This window comes from Notothenia coriiceps, unplaced genomic scaffold (genome assembly GCF_000735185.1).
Source record: "Notothenia coriiceps isolate Sejong01 unplaced genomic scaffold, NC01 NC01_scaffold00002209, whole genome shotgun sequence".
Classification (NCBI taxonomy): domain Eukaryota; kingdom Metazoa; phylum Chordata; class Actinopteri; order Perciformes; family Nototheniidae; genus Notothenia; species Notothenia coriiceps.
In genome coordinates, this window is record NW_011334910.1 from 20375 (window position 1) to 40374 (window position 20000).

At 40.0% G+C, this 20000-nt stretch overlaps 2 protein-coding genes across 2 annotated transcripts in view; one reads left to right on the top strand and one right to left on the bottom strand.

Annotated features, from left to right (window-relative positions):
* Positions 1-5647, bottom strand: part of gcfc2 (GC-rich sequence DNA-binding factor 2) — an 8114-nt gene extending 2467 nt beyond the window's left edge. Inside the window, exons 1-12 of the mRNA XM_010795959.1 lie at positions 5260-5647; positions 4827-4928; positions 4287-4487; positions 3762-4010; positions 3476-3576; positions 3165-3301; positions 2810-2993; positions 2458-2581; positions 2285-2336; positions 2070-2167; positions 1746-1945; positions 1509-1653 (exon numbers count right to left, since the gene is read on the bottom strand). Of these exons, the coding sequence (XP_010794261.1) occupies positions 1509-1653; positions 1746-1945; positions 2070-2167; positions 2285-2336; positions 2458-2581; positions 2810-2993; positions 3165-3301; positions 3476-3576; positions 3762-4010; positions 4287-4487; positions 4827-4928; positions 5260-5581 (1915 nt within the window). The 5' untranslated portion in view covers positions 5582-5647. The remainder of the gene's footprint in view (positions 1-1508; positions 1654-1745; positions 1946-2069; positions 2168-2284; positions 2337-2457; positions 2582-2809; positions 2994-3164; positions 3302-3475; positions 3577-3761; positions 4011-4286; positions 4488-4826; positions 4929-5259) is intronic.
* A 2704-nt stretch (positions 5648-8351) lies between these two features.
* Positions 8352-20000, top strand: part of LOC104966728 (intersectin-2-like) — a 12886-nt gene continuing 1237 nt past the window's right edge. Inside the window, exons 1-7 of the mRNA XM_010795970.1 lie at positions 8352-8589; positions 16540-16682; positions 17430-17522; positions 17838-17901; positions 18018-18205; positions 18791-19030; positions 19769-19862. Of these exons, the coding sequence (XP_010794272.1) occupies positions 16676-16682; positions 17430-17522; positions 17838-17901; positions 18018-18205; positions 18791-19030; positions 19769-19862 (686 nt within the window). The 5' untranslated portion in view covers positions 8352-8589; positions 16540-16675. The remainder of the gene's footprint in view (positions 8590-16539; positions 16683-17429; positions 17523-17837; positions 17902-18017; positions 18206-18790; positions 19031-19768; positions 19863-20000) is intronic.

The window sequence follows — 20000 nt, forward strand, 5'->3', positions numbered from 1 at the left end:
CGGTAGACAGAGAGCTTTGCCTTCTGGCTCAGCTCCCTTTTCGTCACAACGGTGCGGTAAAGCGACTGCAGTACCGCTGCTCCGATTCTCCGACCCATCTCACGCTCCATTGTTCCCTCACTCGAGAACAAGACCCTGAGATACTTGAACTCCTTCACTTGGGGTAAGGACTCATTCCCTACTTGGAGTGGACAGTCCATCGGTTTCCTGCTGAGAACCATGGCCTCAGATTTGGAGGTGCTGATCCTCATCCCAGCCGCTTCACACTCGGTTGCGAACCGATCCAGTGAGTGCGGAAGGTCGCAGACCGATGAAGCCATCAGAACCACATCATCTGCAAAAAGCAGTGGTGCAATCCTTAGTCCACCGAACTGCAGAACCCCTCCCCCACGACTACGCCTCGAAATCCGATCCATGTATATTACAAACAGGATTGGTGACAAAGCGCAGCCCTGGCGGCCAACGAGGCCAACCCTCACCTGAAATGGGTCCGACTTACTGCCGAGGACCCGGACACAGCTCTCGCTTTGGGAGTACAGAGATTGGATGGCCCTGAGTAGAGACCCCCTCACCCCGTACTCCCACAGCACCTCCCACAGTGACTCCCTGGGAACCCGGTCATACGCCTTCTCCAAGTCTACAAAACACATGTAGACTGGATGAGCGTACTCCCAGGCCCCCTCCAGGATCCTTGCGAGAGTAAAAAGCTGATCCGTAGTTCCACGACCAGGACGGAATCCGCATTGTTCCTCCTCAATCTGAGGTTCGACAATCGGCCTGACCCTCCTTTCGAGTACCTTAGAGTAAACTTTCCCGGGGAGGCTGAGTAGTGTGATCTCTGTAATTGGCACACACCCTCTGATCCCCCTTTTTAAAAAGGGGAACCACCACCCCGGTCTGCCACTCCTTTGGTACTGTACTGAGTACAACTCTAACACAGAAAAGACCTGTCTATGCTGCCCCAGAACGCCTCGTTGGAGATTTCTCTTTTTCCATTGTTTTCTTCTTGGGTATAGTGACGTGTTTCGGGTATAGTGACGTAAAGTGTCAGCGAACTCCCAGCCAAGCTGCGGGTGTGTGCCCAGGCTGAGTTCCGCGGTGTCTCGCTGTCGGACACTGGGCTCACAGGGAGAGGGGGGGGGGGCAGAGAGTGAATACACATACTATACAGAGATGCTGTATGAGAAACCAATGTGAGTTTGGAAAATTGCACGATGTAAATGTATTTTAGTATACCTCAACAATGGAATTATGATCAGTAGAAATGGCCATGACATGGGACCTTTAAGATAAATATGATATAAAACAAAGAGAAGCAGGAAATGTTTATATTTGAGGCTGAAAAGGCGTTTCCTACTCTATTTGCATTCAAAATGTGTTTATTTTTTCTGTAGATTGACTAATAGTTGCAGCTCTACATCAAATAGCTTTTACCAATGTGCTCTTCCTATTGCATTTGACCAAATTACACACATTTAAAACATGCCTCATTAGTGAGTGTGTGCTACCTGTCAATTTGGGTACGACGGTCTTTTCTATGACATTAGACAGTGTCTGTCTGTCTGTGTTCTCCAGCTCCTCGTGGCCATGACCATGACAAAATGTCTCCACTGCTGCGAACCACGGGAAGTTTTCAAAGTCCCCACTGTCACTCTGTTACAAAACAAATATAAAAAGGTCAAAAGTTGTGCTATGACATCTGTGAGCATGTAAGAGCTAGTGTCTGTGTTTGTGTCCACAAGTACCTTTAATGGGTTCCATGGCAGTAGCTGATGTCTAATGATGGGGTTCAACAACTTGGGCAGACACAGAGAGATGTAGGCATTGTGGTAAGAGTCAGAGTAAGACCCTCTCCACTCCTCAAATCGGGACAAAATCTTCTTCACGCTGCAAAAGTCATCCTGGACGTCAGAAAACACCGCCTGGGACCTCAAGAGGATATCAGCTGGAGAGAGAGCAGAGCGAAGTGCAGCATGAGCAACGCTTAATCCGATCACAGTGTAGTGTTAAAGAAAACATCTGGCCTGTAGGTGAAAGCCATTAGTCTATTAGATTTGATTCCTTCTCACCTATCTTCTTCTGCAGCTGCTCCTCCTCTTCTGCTGAGGGCTGGGTGTCTTCAGGTAGATCAAAGTCTTCTTCAGCTTTAACACCAGAGTCTGCACCGCTAACATATGTAAAGTAGAGTATAGTACCCATTTCAATCTTGTTTATGTAAAGAAGATATCAAATATATGAAAAAAGTTATAAACCAAAGAAATAACAGAAATATTTGTACACTCACCTTTGAGTTTCTGTTCCATTAGTTGGACTTCCACCCTGCTCATTGGTGCCATCTAAAAAAGTGGGATAGATCAATCGGGTTCATGTACATATTCTTTCTGGAGAGTATTTTGCTCCACATTGTACATCGACACAATGCAAATAGAGACAGGTGGGCACACAGATGTAACTTACAGCTGATCTGCTGCAGGCGGTCTGCCTGCTCGCTGGTCCTCTGTCGTCTCTGAGCCAACAGCGCCTCCATGTGGTCGGACAGCAGGGAGTGCAGATCCAGCTCCACAGAGTTGATCTCCACAACCTGCCAACAATCAGAAAATCATCAACCAGTCAGAACATTCTGCAGCTTCCTGTTGTTTTAAGGAGGAGAGCTCAAACTGTTCCATACAAGCTGTTAGTGTTACACCAAAGTGCCTGATTATGACACAGAGCTTTGAATAGAAAGAGAGATCAAACAATAATTCATTGACATTAGCTTTTGTGTAACAGTTAAAAGACATTAACAGAACAGATTCACTCCTTTTCTTACCTTCTCCCGTAGACACTCCACCACGTTGTGGACATAGAGGTTCGTGTCCCTGTAAAACCTGAGTTGTCTCTCAGAGGAACTTTCCTCCAGAGTCTCGGCGGATGCCCGAGCGTTCTCCACATCGCCCTCCATCCTCCTCAGCTCCGCCTGCCGGGCGCTGTGCACCTCCTTCAGGGATTCAAGTCTAAAGAGAGAAACAATTGTAACTGTAATTATAGAAATTGAATACATTTATAATGTATTAACGTTTTTCTTTTTTTCTTTTTAAATAACAATATTAGGTTATATCAGATCAGTATTTGATTCATAAATGCTATCCCTGTTGACATTACAGAATGTAAAGGAGGAAACGTACTTTCCAGTGATCCTCTTCTTGACCATTGAGACACTGAAGGCAGGAAAAGTTGGTATTTTGAGCCCTTTTAATTTTTTCCTTTGTCTGTTCCGCTTGTTGCTGCTGCTGTAGCTGCTGGATTCACTGCCAGATGGGCTCTGACAGGAAGGAAAGAAAAGGATAAAGGATGTAACAGCTGTAGTACTCAGGAGGATAGTTACACTTATGGAAGCCTTGAGTGTTTAGTAATATAAACTATTATCCCACTTAGATACAAGAAGAGTGAGACACAGAAAAATGTAATACAGTAAAAAGATATCAAATATCTTTACCTGTTCTCCCGGCCGTCTCTTGACTCCCTTCTCGATTTGTGTCTCCTCCCAAAGGTCCTGCTCATCTACATCAGATCCTGAGAGACTGTCATCAGTGTCTCCTAGATTTACACACAAACATACAAAATAGTAAACTTCACAATTAGGTGCAAAACAGACACAGAGATTTTCAGACAGCCAGCCTAGTTTCATGTCTATGACGCTCATACAACAGACTATTTTAGTATAATTCAGTTACTACAACAGAAGATTGAAAAATACAATCGATTCTCCCTGCTTTTCATACCAAGTTTATCTGCAATCCTCTCCCTAATGCTCTTCAGTCTTGGGGCGAACTCAATTCTTCTCTCGTGATCATCCGGCTCATCATCGTCATCATCAACTCTTTCTTCGTCATCTTCCCTGCTGTAGTGATCCGGGGTGCTACCAGCTGAGCTGTGGCCGTCTCTACCCAGGGAAATGAATTCTTTCTGGGCTCGATTGGCGCGGCGCTGCCATCGAGCTGCCTTGATCTCTTTAGCATTAGGGATGACTGCTGTAAAGACAAATAAATGCAGGTATGGACAATGAACATGTATGGAACAAACATCGATCCAACTGTTGATCCACACACACATCCGCAAACCTTATACAGACATTTCTCCAAAAGCATGCAGGCTTATTTTGAAGTGTTTCTGTAGGACCCTGCAGTTTTGTCTAAAACCTTTATCATACACACACCAACATCTATCAGTGGATTCAAAACCCTGACTGTTTTCCTCTCTGACACACACATACAGTATAAACACACACACACAAAAAAACCTCATACCTGGTTTAGTAGCAGAGCGGCTGGAGTCTGAGCTAGCTGAGGGAGACCTGGCATCACATTCATCACTGTCATTGTCGTCATCATCATCGTCATCATCATCCTTATTGCTGTCGTCATCATCAGTGCGGGGCAGATCATGTGGTGAAGCCTGACTGTCTGAGTCTTGCCTGGGAGAAGCAGACGGAGGGACAACTTTACCTGCTGGGGCGGGGAGAGAGGAGAGGGAGATATGCCAAAAAATTTTTTCACAATGTGATGATGTTAGCCAACATGTTTTCATTATTATAATAAGAGAAAACTTCTTACTACATGTATACAGTTTATAAGCACCTTTTTTAAAACAACACACCTCTACACTTAAGAAATGCATAAATAAGTATGTTTCCTCCTACCACTTGTTTTTAATATCCATTATTGTTCTATATTACGGGAGAAGGCATTAGATCTAAAAACCTTGCACCTGACGTATCATTATTGGACGTATACTGTGTTTTAATACAAATCTATGTCTGTAATGGCACATCTATCAGTGTGGCATACCTTTTCTTTGTTTGGTCTTGGCAGGTGATGCTTCCTTCTTCTTCACTTGGAACAGCACAGCTTTATCAGAAGACTTCTTCAGTTTAAATGTTGGTTCCTTAGCTGAGAAAATAATAAAGAAAATAGATACATGAGCAAAAACCTGCTGTTAAGGCTTCAAACGCAGCGGAAATGGGGATAATATAAATAAATGTAAATTATGATAATGTACCTGGGGATACAATCCTAAAGTTACACGTCTAATTAGATGCATTCTGTCAGTACATTTAAATAGTTTTGAGCATGATATTGACATTTTATTTCATATATTATGTTGCTCTCTTTATATATACAGTCTATGGTTGCTCTACGTTGGGTAAACGTCTGACCCGGTCTGACCTGAGTCCATCTTTAAAAAATATTGATTTAAAACTCTATATCCCCACTTATTTACCTTCTTTGTCATCAGAGAAACTGAGAATTGAGTTTGTTGTCTTCACAACCTCATCTCTGTCTTTATTTCTTTCTCCTCCTTCTTCTGTCACTTCCACCGTATCCCCGTCCTCTCCGCTGCTGCTGCCCGGCTTTGGAGGCGTCGCTTCCCGCTTGGAGCTACACGTAATGCCGCGGCCCTGGGACAGTTTCTCCGGCTTATTTACCGCAACTGGAGCCTCCTCAGTTTCCACTCCATGTCCCCGGGTCTTCCGCTCGTCCTCCTCGTCACTAGAGTTGTCTTTTCTCTGTCGAAAGTTTCTCCGAGGCTTTTTATTAAACATGTTTTATTCACTTACATGGAGGTAGTAACTTGGTTGTAGAACCGTGGTACGTCAAGTCAGAAACCGCTTTCACTGTCGTAAAGCGTTAGGGAAAATAGCCGCAATGCACTGTGGGCTATGTCGTTTTTTTTGTTCGTTTAAACTTAAACTGGCCATCCTGAATAAAAACGTAGGCGACGTGAGTTTAATTTGGCGTTATTTTAAACCGGCACTGTAAGTTAAATAATTTCCCATAAGGTGGTTAACTGTAGTTCTGGATACTCTGTATTACCAGTTCTTATTGGGACCATCTGTGCTACTGAGTATAGGAATAATATTCAGGAGACATTAATAATGTATGGCTGTTGCCTCGGAAGATTATCCTGAGTTACATGTCAGCCACAATCAGTTGGTTGAGGAGCAAGACCGTCCTCATTTCATTTATACAGTCTTCAAACTATCTTTTCATCAACATATGATACTGTATATTATACCACTCTGTGTGTCTCCTGACAGAAGCTTATTTCTGCAAGTAGGCTATAAGAAAAAAATAGGATAACAACTTTTAAAAAATCTAATAACATTAAGTACATCCAAATAATAAGCTTCCTCAAAAATAATGAGTTCGTTTTTCAAAATAATAATATAGTTTCTCTAAATAATGAGAAATTATAATGACAGACATTCTGAAAATAAATCTAAATAATTAATATCTCAAAATAATGACAACGTTTTGGAAAATAAAAACTAATATCCCAAAATAATTATAGTATTAAAAAGAAAATAACTGAAAGTCTAAAAAAAACAACAACATTTTTCGAAATATTGACAACAAAAAAAAGTAATCTCAAAATAATGAGTTAATATCTCTAAATATATACATCATGTCTCAAATAATGAATTTTACTTTGACTGAGACCACTAAGTCATTATTTGTTGGAGGATTCTCATTATTTTGTGTAGGACCTTTTTTTATAAAATCGGTGGCGAAAATGGGCCTCCACAGTATGAAGGAGTTTGTACTCCACTAATCGAGATTATTGCCAGGTACGTTTACACATACAAGGAATCTGCTTTGCTGTTTGGTGGTGAAAACATGCGCGTCACTTTGTTAGAAAAAGATGTCTGGACCATTTCTCCAGATTTAACATCAGCATAGCAGAAGACAAAATATATCCCTCTCCTGAGAGCTGAACCTTGAGCACCTGCATGAAGAACCAATGCATAGACCTCTGGACCACCAATGTGTCAGAAGGTTGCTGGATTAAGACCCACCATGGCAAAGTGTAAGAGATATGGAAAGCAAGAAGGAGTTTGTTTGTTTGTAGCCTTTATTTAACCAGGTGAAAGCCCCTTGAGATCAAAAGATCTCTTTTTCAAGGGTGACCTGCAGGACATTAGTTACACATGTAACATAAAAACAACAGAACAACAATAAGGATGACATACAACATAATGTACAGGGTACAGTTTACAAACTCTATTTACAGTGACAGGTACCATGAGTATCAAACAGCATGTCACCCAGCCGAGTTTTAAAATGATGCAGGGGAACCAAAGTGCTCAGTTGTAAACATGTTTGCAGACTGTTCCAAGTTAGTGGAGCTGCACAACTAAAAGCTTTCTTTTGATGGGATAATGTGAAAACTGGGACTAAGAAGGACTCTTGGTAGGTTTGAGATCTTTGATTTGAGGCTCTTCTCCACTATAGCAGTGAGATCACGCACACATTTAACAACATATCAGCAGCACAATATACAAAATAACTTTGTATTTTTGTATATTCACTAGAGTTAAGCAAATGCAATTAAAAAAGAAAATCCTTGATGCAAAAGCTTTGATACCTTACACAGATGTAATGTAGTAAAACCACTGAGGTAAGTGTTAGGAGATTTGTGATGTGATTTTGGTAGAACTTGACTTTATGATAGGGATGTTATTTAATATTGCGTTGCAGTCTGCTTACTTAAAGAAACAAAACAATTGAAATGGAGCAGAGTGCTACAATATTTAGTGGTTTTAAAAGTCACATTATTGGAAAATTAGAAAAAAGAGTATTCGTGAGGTGGATGTAATTATTAAAAATAAAAATGACACAATTTAATATATATATATATTAAATCGTGTCATTTTTATTTTTATATATATCCGACCAATAGGAACAGGTTAAAAAACAAATATATATTTTTTTTTTGACCTGTTCCTATTGCTCGGATCCAGTCAGCTGACAGATCGTCTGACCCCTGCTGTTTTGACAGGAAGACATTTCAAAACGTTCCCTGTTTACTGTCGTTTAAATATCTGTTTTTTACATTTTCTATTTAAAGTGTACTAACATGTCCACATTGCACATCTTGACACTAAACCAGTGTTCTTGCTTATTATATTTCTTTGTGCACGCAATTTTTCAGTTAAACTTTTAAAAAGTGGTATGGACAGCATAAGGAAATAAGTTGAAAGAAAAATATAAAAATAATAAAAATTAAATGTAAAAATTAAATATGTTTAACAACAAAAGATGAAATAAAAAACAAATAGAAAACTTAGAACAATGAATATATGACAAACTGCATATTATATTTCAGAGTGGAAGGCTGTGCAGATTTTAAGATAGGTAGATATAAATATTGAAATGTGTAAAAAATATGGGAATTTTCTTATGCACCTATGCTTAAAAAAAGACAGTACTTGGGTTGTCCTGTGTTGCATTCTCCCTTATCTGTCTCCCACGAGTTGTCCCCCTCTCCATCTGTTAACTCCCTCTCTCTCCTCCCACTCGCCGGACGCTCACACGTTAACAGCGATCCTTCGACGTCAGCCATGTTGTTGCTGTTGCACACTGAGCTGTCAGCAACAGGTTACTTTGAGGAGCAACGCTGCTAAACTTGGACATTTATACCACACATTCTGCTCTCTTCGGATAATAAACCTTTGCAGTGTGTCCGGGAACAAGTCCCCAAGTGGCGGATGATACCTTCAGTGCCCCCGGAAGCTCGGAAGTTGGTGTTTTTCTGGTCGTTGTGAGAGAGGTAAGCAAGCGAAACTGCTTATCTAAGCATGAGTGTAACTTTAATACTGTTCATGTCTCCATAGATTACTTTTAAGTTGCTCACAAGTGTTTGGACTATGTGCATGTTGATGTTCGTTTAGTTTATTTGATTCTGGAATATAAAAGGAAAACTATATTTAAAGGAGGTGATTCTGGCTGGGATGGGAGTTAGGTTAGCTATAGCTAAGTTATGATTTCATGGTATTATTATCGACAGTGGTGTATAGTAACGAAGTAGATTCACCCAGGTAATGTACTTAAGTACAATTTTGAGGTAGGCTACTTGTACTTTACTTGAGTATTTAGATTTTAGACTTTGTACTTCTAACACATTACGATTCAGAAGTAAATCCTGTACTTTTACTTCATATCTTTAGTTACTTTGCAGATTTGGTTTAATGATGTAAAGTATAATCAACATTTAAAAGACTTTGAGTAACATTCACAAGATACCCTGCAGTATATAAAGTAATACAAACTAGCTGCACCTTTTCCAGCTTTGATAAACTCATTAATGCATCAATAATTATAATCAAAACATATCATTTATATCATTCTCAAATGGTCCAATCTACATAGTGAGTAATTTTGATTTTGGTTATTTAAGTATATTTCTATGCTAATACTTTTCTCCTTTTACTTGAATAACACTTTGGTTGCAGGACTCTTACTTGTAACAGAGTATTCCTACACTCTGTTACTTCTACTTTTACTTAAGTACAATATCTTATGACTTTTTCTACCTCTGATTATCTTTACCTACACACTAAGTTCAGTGTTACCTTCGTAAAGGCAGCTTTGCCGGTCAATCCCCTAAATTCCTCTCGGTTCAAACGAGTTGAGCAGGTTGCAGTCTGGTGACAAGTGATCAGGAAATGTTACTCTATCAGTTTATCATTCAGACTCACACAGGGAGGATCAACTCCCTTTGAGAATAAAGACTGTGGAGTAACAGTGCCCAAGCTTTTATATTTCTTTCTTTTGGCCTTTTTTTGGGTTGTCACATTGTGGGTGTCCTTATCTGAGAATTGTCTAAAATTATATAATCAGATCCACCATAAATAACCATAATTTCCAACTAGGGTTGCTACTAAAGATTTGTCTTCACCATAGGTTTATGAGTACTTCATTGATGAGTATAAATTACTTGATTTAGAAGACATTTGTCTTTGTTTAAAATCCTTCCTAATTTTCAATCTACAGCGGACTGATGCTTAAAAAGCTATCCTGCAAAAATGATTGCATGATTGCATTGATATTATAATTAATGTTATTTTGACAATTTCAATGCAACTTTCATTACCTAGCAATCATTACCTCACACTGATAAACTAACTGAAAAATTGCACGTCTACAATTTAGCTTACTGCCATGGAGGCTTTTCCATATTCTCGGGACCTTTTATATTAGAGGTCCAGTGTGGATGTTTCAGTTCCTAATGGGAAGTACATGTTAAAGAGTCTGCTACAGGATGGAGAGTATCAGCTGTTCCGTGTAGAGAAGATGATGCTAAAATACTGAAGTGAACGTTTATGTTTGCATGCACCTTCGGTTGTTAAAGGAGAGTGTTGTTGTCTATTATTGCTTAGACACACACATACAGTTTAATACAGAGATTGAATGCTTGCCAAGCATTCAATCTTGTTATTGCTGTCACTACCTGTAATGTAAAATACTTTCTGTTCTTGGTAGCTTCCTTTAATTCTTCGTACTTTAATGCTCAACATGGGCTTTAATTGTTGCTGTTCACCTTACTGATATTATTTTATAATTGCTTGTCAGAGAAGTGAAAAGGAACTGATCAACCTGGTTTTGATCTCAATGTTACCAAACTGTCTGTAGACTGAATATTCTTCAAAGCAAGACAATGAATGCCTTCCAAATGAGCTTTACCTTAGACCTTTCTTCAGAGTGAAAGGTCAGGATGGCGATGTTAATCATTATTACAGTATCAACATTATCAGTATGGCAATCACTGGGTGCATTGCCAATTTATTGTCAAGTGTGACTATTTGCACTATAATAATGGTGTGGAGATGTAAAGTGTTACTAGTCGGATAACCCCTACTCCTTCGTTATTAACACACATGAGAGGAAACCCATGCGAATATACTGTACACACAATACTGCCAGAAATACACTGTTTTAGTTATATATCAGTTTTATAAAATATCAATGTTTCTCCACTCCTGTCATAACCTGACATATGAACAAATCAGGGCGGGCCAAAGCAGACTAAAGGAGGGAGAGGCCAGCCTTGCCTCTTAAGAAAACAAAACACAGCATTGCAAACAGTGTTAATGAAAACCAGTCTGAAACACTCCTAAAGATCTTTGCAGCAGTTGCTGAGAGAGGGAACCAGGCAGAAAGACAGGAAACAATAATAATGAGATGAATAGCCAAAGAAACATTGGGTCATTTTATTTTACATAGATCCACAAACACACGCCCACACGCACACACGCACGCACACACACACACACACACACACGCACACGCACGCACACGCACACAGAGAGGGAGATAGAGTCATCGGGATGGAGTTGATGTCATTGGTGTGAGGTCAGTGAGCCAGGCGGCTGAAAATCTATCATTTCGCAGAACAGACAGTGCTTGTTTCAGAACAGAGAAGTGATTAGGACAGGTCAGGGTCACACAACTGGTATGGTATAGATTTAGCGATAGAGAGATTGACATATATTTACAATGACACATGAAAAGACAGAGGGAGAAAGAGGAAAACATGACTATCTAAAAGACAGCCAAGGAATGAGGAAGGAAGTAATGAAGAGAGGAGAAAAGGTTCATTGTAAATCATCCTTTTTCTCTCAGGTTCTTCATTGTGTTCGGTATTTTCTTCTGTCAAGGTAAATAGTCTATATGGCAGCAAGGTGAAGTATAACAAGTGCATACTAAACAGAGCATATGACAAGCACAGACATACAAAGAGGAAAATACATGCAGGGTTCAAAGCTACTGACAGTACCAAGGTCAGGGACAACCAAGCTATTTATCCAACAGTTTTCAGTGTTGTATATACTAACGGAGAGACGGAAATGTCCCAGTCTTTCTGGAGAAACCAAAGCAGAACTAAAGGTGAGGTCTGACCGCCATAAGCGAGCCATAAATGAAAAGAAACACCCCCCTCTGAGGAATTGTGGTGTTTATTTAAACACCATACACAAGCCAGACATTAATTCATTATTATATGTTTCACGTTGGACTCTAAGATATACTTCAATGCACTTGTTGTTTTCTTATTCAAATGAAAATGTGTAGGCCGAAAGAAGTTAGTACATTTGGATTGGTTTAACAAACGGCCGTGCATTAGTGTTCAAGGCTTAGAGCAGGAGTAACGTTTAGTGAATCCAGACTTTTTCAACTGCTTCGCCTCATTAATTTATGTTATTATGATCTTTCTGACTGGAAACTTTTTTGTACTGTTGCTTTTTTGTAAATGAAACAATCTTTTGTGGACTTTGAAGAGGAGGCAGCAGAAGGTATGTAGGACGAGCACAAACGCTACGAGCAACCGGCAGTGCAGGGCGGACGGGTGAGATGAGTTTATGCAAATTGGTCTGAAAATAGTCCTAGGAATACTAAAGTATCCCTAGCTGTAATTACTCCTGTCACGGATGCCTGTTGTGTGTACAGGTAATAATGCTGCAGTGGTCTGCACTGAATTTAATGCAATCCTCATAGAAAGTTACCAGACACTGGCAACACGGTGTGTATTACATATCACTCTCTTTTTGAGTACTATAAGCCACCTGTACTATAGAAAATTGAGTTTCGCGACCTTTCAACCTGCAGGGAGGATTTTCTTTCTAAAGAATGAGGTCACGCTATACCGATCATCACCTGACTGTCGCCCTTCCCCCTCCCCATGTCTGTGGATGAGTTATTCCGTAAACTACAGGTTGAGATTCAATCTGAGTCATATGTCTATTTACATATCCAACCATGACAACAGTAATGGGACTACTGTGTGTCCACTGGACACTAATATGTGTTTACACAAGTCCAGCATCAGACCAGTAGTAAAACATAGTGCCATCTTAATCTTATTCTGACAAAGATCTTATAACTGCAATATTGGTGAATGTACCTTTTAGCAAGTTTGGAAGACTTCACCAGCTTTAAGTAGTAATGCTGTGATCCTTGAGGGTGTATTGTTTTTTTTTATTATCAGTGTTTTAACAACACGTTTTAAAATCAGATTTGTTGATCAACCAGGACATTCATTAAAACACTAAAATATTGTTTTATCTAACTTGTTATCAGGGTAAATGCTGAATAATAATACATTTGGCTTGTCTCTTACCAAAACATTTCCATAAAGGGGCGTTAAGTAAATGTTCCCAAGCTACACTAACATTTCCAATTATTCCAAAAGCATCTTCACACAATGGTGTAGCTAGAGCTTAAATCAAAGTTTTGCTTCTTGTTGACAATATGTCATTATTGATAGGACTTTATGTCCAGAAGGAACTGTTTTTTCTGAGCTCATAAAAACTGCTCAACATGCTTGACATGCAGAATCACCCATAGCAAAAAAACAACAATTTGTGTCTCCTTTTCTATGCTGCTGACATCAAAACGGTGCATCTTTTATAGCAGCATTCCTGTAGCTTTTGTTATTCAGAAAGGATTTGCATGAAGTTTGCAAAGCTGAGTCTACTACTGAAGGCAGTCACTTGTGCCAGCCAAATGTTGGTCAGTCGCTCAGGCAGGCCTAAACTAAGGAAAAGCCAGACTCCTCCCTCACTCTGGAAACAGTAAACCTGAAAGCCCACAGTCCACTGCTATCTTTCATTTATTCATTATAACTCCAACAGTGTTGCATTACCAGAGGTTAAACTCCATGACTAGAGCCTGACCCATAATGAATGGCTGATGCCGTCGACTTATCACTCTCATCTGTTATTGGCATGTTAGTTTGTTGGGTAATATACACAAAGAGTTGTTGAAACATTATCAGAGACTCAAAACAGTGCAACATCTGAGATATTGGGCATTTTTTGTTTCTATGAAGTATGTACAAAATTGGACCGCTCAGGCTTATGCAGATAATTGTTGTTAGCCATTTTCATTGGCCAGAATAATGTGTTAACTGAGTTCATGACTATTGCACAATTCTAGATACTCTGCTAGATGTATTCATACTTAATTACATGTTCACCTGTCTTTTCTTATGCTATGGAAACAATGCAGTTGTGTTGTGTCTGTGTTAGTATTCCTTCAAACATGACTTTCTACTGTGCACATTCTTAAAAAAGAGGTCTCTAAACAGACACTTGTACTCCAATATTTCACAAAGACTGCATACGAAGAACAAGGGCAGAGTGAAGGGGAATAAGACAAAAACGTGAGGTTGAAACACAGCAGTCAGAAGGACTTGACACAGGAGAGAGCGACAGATGGCAGGCAGTAGATTAGCCTCCATGCTGTTCTCTGCCCTTGTGAGAGCATACATCATGTTAACAAAAACAGCACACTTCCACTCCCATTCTTCCTTTATCTCATTCATGTTCTCTTTCATGAGCTCATATCAGCAGACAAGTCACCAATCACTCATTTAGCTTCCTTAAAAATCACTTGTCAGTCTGCAGTTCTTGCCCTGCCTCTTTTCTAACCAAAGCTCTGACTCTGGTTCACATTTTCTTGAACATCAAAGCTGTCTTTGGCCAAAATCCATGATCACTTCCTGTCAACTGACGTCTGACAGGGAAATGCTTGTGTCCGTGGGTTACCGGGCAGGAAGTGTTGAGCAGAAGGATTGGAATTTCTTTCCTCCTTTTCCTCCTCCTCCTCCTCCTCCTCCTACATCATGTGAGTCTGACTGGGTGATGGGGGAGATAAAGTCATGGAGGAAGCAGGTGTTCAGCACGCCAGTAGAGAATGAAAAGCTAAAGAACCTCATGGTGGTCTGATATCGAGTGTCTCTTAAGATACGTACATGAAAACAAAATAGCTTTGAATAAGGTTTTATACAACTTTTCTCCTTCTGAAGGTCATTTTGTGCTAGACAGTGCTCCGAAATGAGAGAAAATAAAACAATAGAACAATAAATGAATACAAAATATAACATAACTAATAATAACACCAGTGACGTAACATAGATTAGATTCAACTTTATTGTCATTGTGCATAGTAGAACGAAATGCACAAATGCTAAATAAAATCATATACGAAGGAAAACGTATCCAAAGTAAGACTGCACATTATACAGATGTTATTATTGTATAAATGTCTTAAAACGTTATGCTGAGAGTTTACATGGGGCCTTATGTTATCAGCTACTTTATCAAAGCAAAGGTCCACACATCCATTGGGAAAACAGTTTTGGATCTAAAAGCAGATTTGTGTTGGTATTTCAACAGGTGGAGCAGCGCTGCAGTCACATATGAGACCTGTACTGTACATATGCTGGCAAACCCAGAATAATACAAGAACAGAAACACGAGCTATTAACCATGTTGAGGCCTACCACAGGCTTCCCTCTGATCATCCCAGGCAATGTTTAAAATCACACTTCCAAAAAATGTGGACAAATTATTACTTGACGACAATACCGTACTCATATCAGACTGTGTCATCTCGTATGGCTTCTGAGAAACCTTTATTTTAGTTACCATTTTCAAATAAATATGGATAAACATGGAATCACCGACACAGTGAGAACTCCGCTTTTGCTTTTGCTTTTTAAATATAGTCAGTTATCACCTAAAACGTACACATTTGAACCTTGCAGAAAAAGTGTGCCCTCCCACTACATTGAATAAACACGTTCATGTGAAGGAGCTGCTTTCCCACACTTTGCATGCGCTTGACTCAACAAGAGTGGGTTTAAAGCATGATGCAACCAACTGTACTTTGAGGAAGGTGTGGTGACAGGAAGGAAGGTTTGAAACGAAACTGCAGAGTTGCTCTGATGGTGAAGTCATTGGGTTTATCTGTCAATCACTTTGATTCAGACTGAAATATATATATATGTAACAACTGCTGGATGTATTGCCAAAGAAATATGGGCCGAGCCGTTTTAGGGGAGATCTCTCAACTATTGGATGGATTGGGGTGATATTTGTTACACACGTTCGTGCCGTCTTCAGGAAAAGTTACAATAGCTTTGTTAATCCTCTGACTTTTTTCAACTAGTGCCATCATAAGATATGAAAAGATTTGTCCCTTTTTTATTGTGATTATGCTTTGTTAAACCTTGTTAAACTATTTACCTATTGTCAGTGGTACTATAAAGTACATACAACAAATGCAGACAAAATCAAATAGCATTAAAATAAGAATACAAGGCTATATCAGTTAAAAAGAAAATCAGGTATATGACCAAATGCCTTCAAAATATTTCCATAAGCTTACATTGTGTAAAGTGGAAATTAGCAAATATTAGCATGCTAACACACTGAAATAAAATAGTAAACATTGTACCTGCTGAGAATCATAGTGTTGTATTTGCAATTACATAGCTGACCATGAACAAACAACAACAACAAATAAGTCTTCAAAATGTTTTTGTTTTTTTGAGGCAACCCATAGTACATGAATATAACTTTGAATTGTCACTCCACACAACCATGTAGCCTTAAAATCTGGGCAGCAGCATGCATTACTGATGTCTGCTGAACACCAGGCTACCACAGGGCGAACATACTGTAGAACTGAATGAGTTGTAAACATCTCTTGATAGCAAGGATAAATGCTTTCTAATGTGTGTTTATGAGTCTAGCTTGTATAGTATTGGTGTTTTTGCCTCCACCACGGCCCATGTGGGTAGTTTTGGAGCAGTGGTGTAAAAGCTTTGGGATGTGGCCAGCTGCTCCTGACTGAGGAAACAGGAGGAGCCCTGTTTGACTCTGCTGACCGACCAGAATCTCTCTCTCTCTCTCTGCCTCTCCTCTCTCGCCCCTCTCAGTGACACCCCTGCCCTGTCCTCGCTGCAGTATTGACTGATGACTGGGCTGTGACTGTGTGTTTTGCAGATGGCTACGAGCGGTAGCTGAGGACGCCGTCAGGATTTCCCCCCCTCTCTGCCTCTGCCACCTGCAAATATGAATGGTAAGAGAGAGTGTGTGTGTGTGTGTGTGTGTGTGTGTGTGTGTGTGTGTGTGTGCGCGGAAACTGTCTGTTTGTTATGATGAAGTGAACTGTACATTTCCTGCCAGCTGACAAACTGTGGCTTCAACACTGATGTGTACTTTGTCTCGTGAAAGTGTTGTTCTGCCCTCCTGCTTGCACAAAGTGGCACAGTACCGTGTGTTTTTATAATCACTCATTATCACTTTGTCAATATCAGTTCACTCCCAACGGCCAGGCCTTGAGCTTCAGCTCCTCTGTTTGTGCACCTGCCTGTTTTTGGTTCTTCTTTGCAAGTTTTACTATGCTGACTTGCCAATTTCTATTTTGTTTCCAAGAACTTTAATTAACAGAATACAAAGACAATTGTGTAACAACCGGAAAATATATTACCATTTATTTATTTTTTAAATGAAATAAAACATTGACAAATAACTTGCACTGTCTCCAAAACTGCAGCAAGTGACAAGTCTGCAGGTTTTACAAATCTGCTTGTGTCTTCATCACTCCAACTAAAGAACTTCCACACCAACGACATGGTTTGCGTTTGGCTCTGACGTAAACTGCCATGCATTTACATTTGACCAGCAACATTTTTTTTTATAGTAGAATAATGGATCATTGACAAACACCTAAAAACCAGACAGTTTTGACCAGTGCATCTCTGACGAGGGTTAAATGTCCCATGTTTTCTTCTTCATGCTTTAAATGTGTTGTTTTTCTCTCTAGGTGGTCCAAGTGTATGGGCGATCTCTCCTGAGGAGAGGCTCAAACATGATCAGAAGTTTGACACCCTCTCCCCATCAATGGGCTTTGTCTCAGGTACACACACTAACACACACATTATTTCCCAGACTGGTGCTGCGTCACACTTACAGAGATTTCCATGACAGGACATTTCATGATGCTGTTTTACCCAAACTACACCATTATAAGGCACATACATTTTCATATATTACAATAATACACAGTTATGTGTTTATATACTGTAGGTTGCTACATACAATGAAATGGTGTTGACTTGCTCAGGTGATCAGGCAAAGACATGCATGTGCAGGTACAGAAAAACGATGTGTGTTGGAAATTCTAAATGTTCTTTTGATTCTCTGTTTCTTCCCTTTCTGTCTCTTCCTATAGGGGAGCAAGCCCGGAAGTTTTTACTCCAATCAGGGCTGCCTGCTGCAGTTCTGGCTCAAATATGGTTAGAAACACGCACGCACGCACACACACACACACAGAGCCACGGGTTCTCTGGAAGTTTTCACTTGAAGCAGAACATTAACACTGTGATGACTCTTTGTTTTTCCTGTCTCTCAGGGCTCTGGCTGACATGAATAAAGATGGGAAGATGGACAGGTTGGAGTTTTCCATCGCCATGAAGCTCATAAAGCTTAGACTCCAGGGCACACAGCTCCCCTCAGCTCTGCCAATCATCATGAAGCAGCCTCCAGTGCCCGCCCCCACCCTCAACCAGCGCACCTCAGTCCTGTCCAACTCAGCCTATGGTACAGTGTTTTTATCATATACTGTGACGTTAGTTAGCAAAGGAAATTAAGATGCATTTTCTTCAAAATCCACACCCTTAAACTCAGAAAGAAACGGGTAGCTTAGGGATGCAACTAACGTATTTTCATTATCGATTAACACCCGATGAAAAAGATCATCATTAGATATTTCCTCATTGACATACTTAAACATTTAAACACAACCAGTTTCATTCCTATATTTATTCTGAAGGTTTTTAGAGAGAGGTGTGTATGATCAGATTTTCGTGTGTTTGAAATGTGTGAAAATTAGCACATTTTAAATTAGATAAACACTCATCTGCATATATAACACCTTTTGCCACTTTTGAACATTTCTTTGAACAATAGATATTAATATCAAAATTGTTGGCAAATATTGTCGATTGAGTACTTGACTAGTTGACAAACCATTGCAGCTCTCGATTAGAATAAAAAATGTAATTTATGCAAAACAAAATAAACTAATTTGCAGATTTTGATATTTGTTAACTTTAAGTGTCTGAATGATCTCTGTATGCATTATGTCTGCTCTGGTTCTGACTGGTTTACTTTTGTGTGTTATAGGAATGGCTTCTGGGTCCAACATGATGTCCGGGACAAACCTTGCCATGTTGAACCCTATCTCCATGGCATCTCCTGGACTCTCACACTTGACACCAATGACAGGCCTCGCCCCGTTGGTTCCTACGGCAACAGGCCTGAGCCCTTTAATAGCCCCCTCCTCCTCCAGGCCCCTGATTCCCACCATGGGAAACGGCACCATGGGATTCCTGCAACCAATCCCATCTGGAGCCATGGCTGCTGGTATACATTTAATTCTAGCTTTCATTCATCCGCTCCCCTTTTTTCCTATGCTGTAGTATTGTTGTCACTGGGTTATCAGTTCAACCCAAAATACCCTTTTCCCTGTTGTGTTTTTTTTATCAATCTGGATTGTTTTGAAATGGCACTGGACTTGTAGAGCTCAAAGGGCTAATACAAGTGCATATGAAAATGCGACAACATCTCTTAACAGAAATGTAAAACCACTTAAGACAATCTGCAGACCTTGTCGGCAGTTTCATCCACAAACTATTTTCTTTTTATTGAAATACACCCACAAATGAGTGAGCACGAGATTCTAATCCATAAGTACATGCACCCTTACTTCTGTGCGTTTATAGGGTTGGAATACTTTTAGATTTACTGTCTCTCTAAATTGAAAACATTAATCTTTATTATCACTTTCAAGTTGCTGATTTCCTTGCAATGCACTGCAGATGATGAGATATTTCTGAGGGGGGAAGTAGGTAAAGGGTTGAGTCCTGGCTTGGTTTTGCCTAGTCAGTTCTCTCAGTCTCATCTCCATACAAATGGCCTCTCTGTCCTTGGCAAGCTTTGCTAGACAGTATATAACTGACCCACTGTACGACTCCCCTCCCCTTCCTTCCTTTCTAAAACTGTAGAAATAAATGATTTTATGGTTGTGGTTAATGGCTGTAGTAAAATGTCATAATAATGATTTGGATACTTATGTAATGGATGTTTGCTTTCTATTATTAGGCTTACCTCGCTCTGCGTCCCCCTACTCATCTCCGCTAGGACTCTCTTCTGTTTTAAACACGGGCTCACCGCTGCTGGACCTAAGATCTAGCAGGTAACAAACACACCACTAAGCAATTTAACTTTTGCTCAATCATCATCTTGTCAGTCTCTTTGAAGTGTAAAATCACACTGGTTCTTCTGTAGTTCGGACCACTCAGCTTGTGTTTTTGTGTTGCCTCTGTTTGTCTTC